Genomic DNA, 10,618 nt, shown 5'->3' with positions numbered 1-10,618 from the left:
GTATCTCTGCTGACCAAAGCTAAAGTCTGAAGAGGGTCTTAACTGCTTTAAGAGAATCAGGTTAAGGAGGTTATTCTGACACGTAGATCAACTTTACCAGCAAGAACCGCTGATTTTCAGTTTCTTACAATCACTAGCAAACATTTCTTAACACTTAGGTCTCTCTAAACTGAAACACTTCATACAGTCTCACATCAACTCATTCTTCATCAAACCAGCAAAGGTTTCCACACAACAAATACACTCTACAAGCAGAAGACAATCAGCTAAAAACAATCAAGATCACACACTTCTGTAAATCTCTTTATGAAGCAGGAATGTTCAGATTGTCTCAGGTTTATTCCTCAGGTTTGTAGAAATCAGAATAATGTTGAAAGACTAATCCAGCAGTTTTAAGAGTAGTTCATTTCTAGATTTGTAAAGGTCTTCACTGTGGTATTACTGTAGAAACTGATTTCTGTCTGGTTGAGTTTAGTGTTGGACTGGAGTTGATCAGGTTTGTGAAGAACATGTAAACGTGTAAAGTGAGTTTTGGAGTGAGAAAGAGTTGATGTCAACTGAAAGATGATTTCACTGAATGTATTCTGTGTCAAAGTGATGAGAAATGATCCAGTGTTTATCCACACAGAAGCTGCTCGAAGAGTTTTAATAAATCTGAGCTGAGTGTTGAGAAACAGAGATTGAGGAAAGCTGGTCACCAGCTGCTCTCAGCTCACACTTTATTGTTTTTCACTGGTGTATTTGGGTTTTATTGTCCTTCTTACATTCACTTTGACCTTCTCATCTTCTGCTGTGGTCTAGACTTGCTCCTCATGTTAACTCTTTCAGGCTGGTCACTCCAGAGATAATCATCTGTTTAGACTGATGGTGATGACACCGGTGAATGATCACATTAACCCTCACACACTAACCCTCACACACTAACCCTCACACACTAACCCTCACACACTAATCCTTACACACTAACCCTCACACACTAATCCTCACACACTAACCCTCACACACTAATCCTCACACACTAACCCTCACACACTAATCCTTACACACTAACCCTCACACACTAACCCTCACACACTAACCCTCACACACTAATCCTTACACACTAACCCTCACACACTAACCCTCACACACTAACCCTCACACACTAATCCTTACACACTAACCCTCACACACTAATCCTCACACACTAACCCTCACACACTAATCCTCACACACTAACCCTCACACACTAACCCTCACACACTAATCCTTACACACTAACCCTCACACACTAACCCTCACACACTAACCCTCACACACTAATCCTTACACACTAACCCTCACACACTAATCCTCACACACTAACCCTCACACACTAATCCTCACACACTAACCCTCACACACTAATCCTCACACACTAACCCTCACACACTAATCCTCACACACTAACCCTCACACACTAACCCTCACACACTAACCCTCACACACTAATCCTTACACACTAACCCTCACACACTAACCCTCACACACTAACCCTCACACACTAACCCTCACACACTAGTCCTCACACACTAACCCTCACACACTAATCCTTACACACTAATCCTTACACACTAGTCCTCACACACTAACCCTCACACACTAACCCTCACACACTAACCCTCACACACTAATCCTTACACACTAACCCTCACACACTAATCCTCACACACTAATCCTTACACACTAACCCTCACACACTAATCCTCACACACTAACCCTCACACACTAATCCTCACACACTAACCCTCACACACTAACCCTCACACACTAATCCTTACACACTAACCCTCACACACTAACCCTCACACACTAATCCTCACACACTAACCCTCACACACTAATCCTCACACACTAACCCTCACACACTAACCCTCACACACTCACCCTCACACACTAACCCTCACACACTAACCCTCACACACTAGTCCTCACACACTAACCCTCACACACTTAACCCTCACACTTATCCCTCACACACTAACCCTCACACACTAACCCTCACACACTAACCCTCACACACTAGTCCTCACACACTAACCCTCACACACTAATCCTTACACACTAATCCTTACACACTAGTCCTCACACACTAACCCTCACACACTAACCCTCACACACTAACCCTCACACACTAATCCTTACACACTAACCCTCACACACTAATCCTCACACACTAATCCTCACACACTAACCCTCACACACTAATCCTTACACACTAACCCTCACACACTAATCCTCACACACTAACCCTCACACACTAACCCTCACACACTAATCCTCACACACTAACCCTCACACACTAACCCTCACACACTAATCCTCACACACTAACCCTCACACACTAATCCTCACACACTAACCCTCACACACTAATCCTCACACACTAACCCTCACACACTAATCCTCACACACTAACCCTCACACACTAATCCTCACACACTAATCCTCACACACTAACCCTCACACACTAATCCTCACACACTAACCCTCACACACTAATCCTCACACACTAACCCTCACACACTAATCCTCACACACTAACCCTCACACACTAACCCTCACACACTAACCCTCACACACTAGTCCTCACACACTAACCCTCACACACTAATCCTCACACACTAACCCTCACACACTAATCCTCACACACTAACCCTCACACACTAACCCTCACACACTAACCCTCACACACTAACCCTCACACACTAGTCCTCACACACTAACCCTCACACACTAATCCTTACACACTAATCCTTACACACTAGTCCTCACACACTAACCCTCACACACTAACCCTCACACACTAACCCTCACACACTAGTCCTCACACACTAACCCTCACACACTAATCCTCACACACTAGTCCTTACACACTAGTCCTCACACACTAACCCTCACACACTAACCCTCACACACTAACCCTTACACACTAATCCTTACACACTAGTCCTCACACACTAACCCTCACACACTAATCCTTACACACTAATCCTTACACACTAGTCCTCACACACTAACCCTCACACACTAACCCTCACACACTAACCCTCACACACTAGTCCTCACACACTAACCCTCACACACTAATCCTTACACACTAGTCCTCACACACTAACCCTCACACACTAACCCTCACACACTAACCCTCACACACTAACCCTCACACACTAACCCTCACACACTAACCCTCACACACTAGTCCTCACACACTAACCCTCACACACTAACCCTCACACACTAACCCTTACACACTAATCCTTACACACTAGTCCTCACACACTAACCCTCACACACTAATCCTTACACACTAATCCTTACACACTAGTCCTCACACACTAACCCTCACACACTAACCCTTACACACTAACCCTTACACACTAACCCTCACACACTAACCCTCACACACTAACCCTCACACACTAACCCTCACACACTAGTCCTCACACACTAACCCTGACTAGCAGTGCTGAGGACGCGTGTCTGTGAGGTTGTAATATTCTCCAGCTGAAGTGGGTTTAATCACAGACAGAAGATGCTGTGTGTTGGATGAACATGATGAATCTGTGCCGTCACGTGTGTTCACTTTCTAAATTCATTCAAATGTTTATTGTAGCTCATGCTGCTGTCTGATGCAAAAGGGTTTTTTGAGCACAAAAGCCTGAATGGTGAGACTTCAGAAGGCCGAAGATAAATCACAGCGCTCAAGTGAACTTCAGCAACTCTCTCGGGTGGTTCCTGAGCCAGAAAACTTTCTCTTTGACCTGATTCTTCTCCGCTCTGGAATCAGAGAAACTTAATGTGGCCATTAAAGAATCGATGTTTCCTTCATCATTTACAGGAGTGATGTCACCATCATTAGTCTGATGCTAAATGACTTCAGTCGTCCGCTGAATATCTCGTCACTCGCCGCAGTTTAAACTTCATCTGTGTAAACGTCGAGCTGTCGTCCAGTGAAACGAATGGCTATTCCATTTAACAATCCAAACCCTGCATTAGCATATATCTGTCATTAGCATACATTAGACTGAGTCTCTTTTAATGCAGATTCTGGCAGTAAACCACACAGAATACAGAAGTTATTACTGCAGTTCTTGCACCTTGAGGCGAGAGCAGCGCGTGCAGAAGGAAGCGGTTCAGCGGGGAGTGTTTTAGGGATAATTATGTACTGCTTGAATTATTCAGTTCTAGGAAAGACCTGGAATATGAACTCCACACGGTCTCATTTTCTTGCCACAAAGATTTTTGTTGAACTGGATTTTCACGAGTCTCTAAAGTACTAGAACTACATATTTAGATGCATGCAATAAAATTAGCAGGACAGCGCTCACACACACACACACACACACACACACACACAGAGCTGCAGAGATTCTGTCTCTAATCTGAACACACACATTGTTTGTGGACAAACTCTGACATGACAGCAGTGTAAAAGATCCTGTCCAGAAGGATTTCAGATATTCAGCTCTCTTACCATCCCTCTCTCTCTCTCTCTGTCTCTCTCTCTCACTGCATGCACTTCTGTCAGAGCAATAGAGGATGAAATGGAGCGTTACACACACATTTTTTATTCGTCCACCTGGATGTTTTCCACCAAATACACCTCTCTGTTTTGTTTTTCATTCATTCTTGACTCGAGCAGTGATACTTGAGTTGGTCTGATGTGTGATATATTTATATATAAAGCTGGAGGAGTTTGTGTTGTCTTGTAAGATCTGCTGTTTCAGAAGAAACCCATTGAGAGTGTTGTTTGTTGCATCCTCTGCATGCTTGGGTTTAGCACGGGAGTCTCTAAATGAATTATGCAAATCAGAAACCATTACAAAGATGCCTAAAAAGTTAATGCAAAATGCAGTTTTCATGGCACATTCCCCAAACTCGCAAACTGAGAAAATAGTCATGTGTCTGTGGATGTGGTTTGGATTCAGTGGTTTTATGATCTGAGGAAATGTTGGGTTGAGTCCTCCAAAACCAAATACTTAAACAAGAGTTATAGAGTCATTATCTGACCAGATATAAATATGTTGGCCTCAGTGTTGTTGATCTACAAAGTACAGTCTGAAGGGCTTGCACAAACACACACACACACACACACACACACACAGTGCTTGTCTCATTATTTGCTGAAGCTGTTAAACTGTGTGTGTGAGGCAGCAGCTCTAATTGGCCTCACACACACACACACACACACACACACACACACACACACACACACACACTGAGCTGCTGGTCATATTGAATGTCAATCATGCGGCACTGTCAGCACTGCGCTAACACATTCAGCACTTATCCTACAGCGCTCAAGAGCTCTTCACACACTCACACACACACACACACACACACACACACACACACATTAACCACCATTTACCTTTGACCTGTTTGCTACTGAACACAGCCTGAAGTGTGATGTTATTCATTCTCACATACACTGTGTGAGTGTGTGTGTGTGTGTGTGTGTGTGTGTGTGTGTGTGTTAGAGAGAGAGAGAGAGAGAGAAAGAGCGAGGGAGAGAGAAGTGGCTCATCTTTATGGTTTTTTATGTAGGAATAGACAGATTATTTCCATTTAAAGAAATAATAATTTTATAAATATAAAATAAAATATATAAGTATAAAATGATAAAGCGTGCTAGTAATGGTAGGCCTGGTTTAATAAGTGAGTGAAAGCATAGACATCATTCAGTAGGATGGAGTATTTTAAACCGTGGCTCCAGATCAGTGTGTGGTTGTGTTCAGCAGAGGAAGGGTCAATGGTTAAAGGACAAAATCCTCCTTTAGGAGTTAATCTAACAAAAACTGCAAAGAATTGAAAAAAAAAATCTAAAAATTCAACAAAAAACAAACAAAACAAAACAAAACAAATATATATATATATATATATATCATAAACAGTGTTGTAATGCTTTGTTTCGCAGGTTTGGTTTGGTCTGTTATCTTTGTGACTCGGTTAGTGTTCCGGTGATGAGAGCGGGCTGTTGTCCTGACAACCGATAACGGGACTCTCGTGAAGGGGGCAGCAGAGCGCTAGTGTAGCGAGTGTGTGTGTGTGTGTGTGTGTGTGTGTGTGTGTGTGTGCGCGCGCTGGATCGCGGTTTCCTCAGTTCATCTCGCGCGCTGCCGCTTCAGTCTCCGCTGTTTCCCGCGGATCTCTCGCGCTCTTCATCTGTTCACTGTGTTTCTCTGTGGATTTTCTCTGGAGATGTTTGTGAGCGGACGCACCTCGTTCCGGCAGCTGCAGGCGTGCTTTTTCCGACTGCTGTGTTTTATTCCCACAGGATTCCCGGTGATCAGCGTGGACAGCCAGAGATCCACCGACAACATCACCATCAGACAGGGAGACACCGCCGTGATCCGGTAAGACGAGAACTTTCCTTCCTCCGCTAACTCTGTTCATCATGTGTCCTCGGCTCAGCATCAGCACCACTGCAGGAGCAGCTCATCCTCCAGGAAACACTCTTATATAACACACTCATACTCCGATCCTGATTAAACTGAGACTGATTCGTCAAGTGATCGCTCTGATCAGAATAAACTGAATGATCTGACTGCATCTGTATAGCAGAGTAACAGTCTCTGCTAATGTGCTGAAGTTTGTGGGGTTTATTTTTTATTTATTTATTTATTTACAGATGATCGGAAGTGTGTGTTGATTCTGTTGTGATGTTTCTGATGCAGGGTTTCTGGTTCTTCTTCATGATCAGCGCTGCTCTCGTGATGTGAGATGAGCTTCTGGTTGCTTTATTAAATAGATTGACTGTTGTTTCAAGCCTGATTTCTGGATGCTCAGGGTTTACGTGACCTGCTGTAAACTGGCCTCATCTTCACCTTTTGCTTTGTCCCTCGGTTAGATTACTAGCAGACATTTAAAGGGGTCCTATTATGCTCTTTTACAAAGTCAAAAAACACATTATTTTTCAAATAATTTACATGATTAAAATATCTTTCTTCACAGCCCTGCACAAACTGCTCGATTACTTCTGGGTTTGATGAAGACCCGCCTTCTGATTGGTTAGCTGTCCCAGTGTGTTCTGATTGGTTAGCTGTCCCAGTGTGTTCTGATTGGTTAGCTGTCCCAGTGTGTTCTGATTGGTTAGCTGTCCCAGTGTGTTCTGATTGGTTAGCTGTCCCAGTGTGTTGTGATTGGTGAACAGCTTACACAGTGTTTCAGTATTGCCCCGCCCCCTGCTAAAACAGCAAGATCAGTTAAGGATGGTGACAACATTGGCATATGAGTCTGAGCCGAATTCAGACCGAGAATACTGAACAAGAGGAACACGCAGAACCATGGTTTTCTGTTTTCTCTGGTGCTCTCAATCAAGCTTTGTAACCATGACCTCACCCCATTCTGATCTCCGTAGGCAGGAATTATTTTGATGATTATCTAATGGGCTGATTTGTGACATCACAAAACCAGAAAACCACGCTGTTGTCCAAACAAGCAGTTTTTTGTATCTCCCGTTTGAGTGGACTGAGATTTGTAACTTTGTAGATCTTTTTCATGCCCAAACATACACACTACACACTGACTAAACTTCAAAAAGTGAAAAAGCATAATAGGAGCCCTTTAAGAGAGAGGGAGAGGGAGTTCCCACCCAAAACTGTCTCTTCATCATCATTACAGCAGAGCTCAGAAACCCATTCACATTCATCAGAGCCACACACAGAGCTGATTAGACGAGATGTGTGTGAGTTCTGAGCCGCACTGATGCTGATGGGCTGTGAAGTGCACGGGTCACTTTGTGTTTCATATTCTGTGTGAACACAAGCCCAATCCTCCATGTTCTCAGCTGTAGCTCAAACGCTTGAAGTGGTTTCGGTTTGAATGCCTGACACACACACACAGAGACACAGACACACACACACAGAGACACACACACACCCACACACACTCACACACACACACACGCACACACACACACACACACACACACACACACACGCATGCACACACCCACACACACACACACACACACGCATGCACACACCCACACACACACACACACGCATACACACACACACACACGCACACACACACACACGCGCACACACACGCACACACACACACACACACACACACACACGCACACACACACACACACACACACACACGCACACACACACACGCACACACACACACGCACACACACACACGCACGCACACACACGCACACACACACACACACACACACACGCACACACACACACGCACACACACGCGCGCACGCACGCACACACACACACACACACACACACACACACATACCAGCAGCTGACCACAGAACTGTGTTTGAGGCTCGTATCCTCTCTCTCCTCGTCTAGTTTTGTTCAGGGTTTGGTGGATGAGGGAACGTCTAACATCTGCTCACGTTGAATCTTCTGCCAAGCATCTTCTGCCAGTTTCAACAAAATCAACAAATAAGAGTTTTACCGCCATAATGTATTCAATTAAATTCATTTAATTTGTTATCATAAACACATAATTCTAGGATTAGTGTGACGTTATTATTGGCATTCAGCATGTAGGCAGCTGATAGTAGTGTAGTGTCAGACACAGGATCGTTTGCTGTGTATTAATGGAGCAGAAGATGCGTTTCACAGTGATAACACCTGAAATTACAGCGATTTGTTAAGATAAAGCTCCCTAGTCTTTCTCGCTGTTTAACCCATGAGCACTCAAGCTAAACTAGAACATTTTACAGAGAAATATTATAAATTAATTCAATCATCTGTTTAATAAAAGATGCAATGAAGCACTCAAAGAATAAAAAAGTGAAGAACTGAGCACTGTAGTATTCTGAAGTATTCATATCCTAGCCTAGCATGCAGAAATGTAAAGCAGTGATTCTCAATCTATGAACGAATGAATGAAGTACTTATTTGAAACTGTGTGTACGGTCTACTGTCCATGTCCAGAAAGGTAAGAAAAACATCATACCATAAGTGCCATGGGATTAATGACCTCAGAGAGTCAGGACCTTGGTTTAACGTCTCATCCGAAACACCCGTGAGCGCCCCCTGCTGGCCTCACTAACACCCCTAACAACCGCTACCTGGTTTTCCCAGAAGGTCTCTGTCACGGCTGTTCTTCGTATTATCCAGGTTCTGACCAGCTCGACCCTGCTTCTCTTCAGTGGATGACCAGTCTTGGGCTGCAGGGTGATATGACTGTGGCTTTCATTTTTGGAAATTAAGGCTTTCAGCACGTCATTAATCCTTTATTCAGCTCTAATGCAGTAGTGTTTTCATCCTTCTGTGAAATGTTTTTCTGTATGTTGATAGATGGCAGAATATGCAGGGAAAGCCGGCTCTTAGCTAAATGTGAGTGGCTAGAGTTTAGCGTTCATGTCTGGAGTGTATGTATCTCCGGTGTCAGCTGGCCGTTGATTACGTGTGAACACATGGTGTCCCGTCCAGCGTTAGGAAGTGTGTGAAGCGTTGTTTATCTCCTGTGGACTTCTGGGGTTTATCGTTACTCGTAATGCCACTGTACTCATAACGCACCGTGGCCCCATTAGGAGCAGAAAGCCCCAGCAATTTGTGCAGAGTTGCCCTTCTTCTCAAAGGAAGCATGGAGTCCGAACAGGATGTGATTGTCTTCAGCACTTCCTGTGAAGAGCTCGGTCCTTCAGGGCCACCAGGATTAATTAGCAAAGCTGTTTAACACGTTCCACCAACAATAGGACATACAGTGCTTTTTGTTTATGCCATTCTGCAAGTGTATTTGGCAGATATCATGTTTACTGCTTATTAAATGATAGCAGCTATCTGGGGCATTGGTGTCTAATTTGCGCCCCGTAATTCTGTGCCTGTGATTTGCTGCTCTTTATATCTGAGGTGTGAAGTTCCCCTCCAGTGTTCAGGGCCGTTTTCCCACAATGCTGTAATTTTAATTGGTTTTTAACACTTCTGGCAGCGGTGCTGGCTGCAGGCTGCGTCTCTGAACGAGAAGAGTCATTGTTGGTTTATTAAAACATCCTCTTCAGTGAAAGCAATACTCAATTATCACTTCTGTGACAGTAACGGCACATGTGTGTGCTATTTTAAAGGGGTCATATGATGTGATTTATTTCCTTTCTCTCTGGAGTGTTACAAGCTCTTAGAAGATCTGAAGATCGGTAAAGTTGTAAAGACTAAAGTCTCAAATCCAAAGAGATATTCTTTATTAAAGTTAAGAGACAACCACGCCCCCCTAAAACACCTCGTTTAAACACACCCCCACACGTCTACATCACTGTGTGGGAAGATTTGCATATCACCGTCCATATGTTCACGCAAAGAAAGAAAGTGTATCTTTTATTCTCGCCTTTAGTATGTGTTTCTGTAGCTCAAGTGGTAGAGCTTTGTGTTATCAAGCGTTGGGGGTTCGATTCCCGGGGACACATGATATGTAAAAATGTATAGCCTGACTGCACTGTAAGTCGCTTTGGATAAAAGTGTCTGCTAAATGCATAAATGTATAAAAATGTTAGTATTGTTTTTGTTGCCATGTTGTGAAGATGCTGTGTTTCATTGTGAAAGCGAAACTACTTTATTTGTTCTTCCAAAAGAGGACACAACTAGATATCAGTGGTTTAGTTGTATTTTTAACACTGTTC

At 43.7% G+C, this 10,618-nt stretch overlaps 1 protein-coding gene across 1 annotated transcript in view; it reads left to right on the top strand.

Moving 5' to 3' along the window:
* The first annotated feature begins 9,378 nt into the window (after positions 1–9,378).
* Positions 9,379–10,618, top strand: part of LOC128028809 (potassium/sodium hyperpolarization-activated cyclic nucleotide-gated channel 4-like) — a 36,444-nt gene continuing 35,204 nt past the window's right edge. Inside the window, exon 1 of the mRNA XM_052616144.1 lies at positions 9,379–9,395. Coding sequence (XP_052472104.1) covers positions 9,379–9,395 — 17 coding nt within the window. The remainder of the gene's footprint in view (positions 9,396–10,618) is intronic.

Source organism: Carassius gibelio, chromosome A15, assembly GCF_023724105.1.
Source record: "Carassius gibelio isolate Cgi1373 ecotype wild population from Czech Republic chromosome A15, carGib1.2-hapl.c, whole genome shotgun sequence".
Classification (NCBI taxonomy): domain Eukaryota; kingdom Metazoa; phylum Chordata; class Actinopteri; order Cypriniformes; family Cyprinidae; genus Carassius; species Carassius gibelio.
Note: the sequence above shows the minus strand (reverse complement) of the source record. Positions and strands in the feature narration are given on the sequence as shown.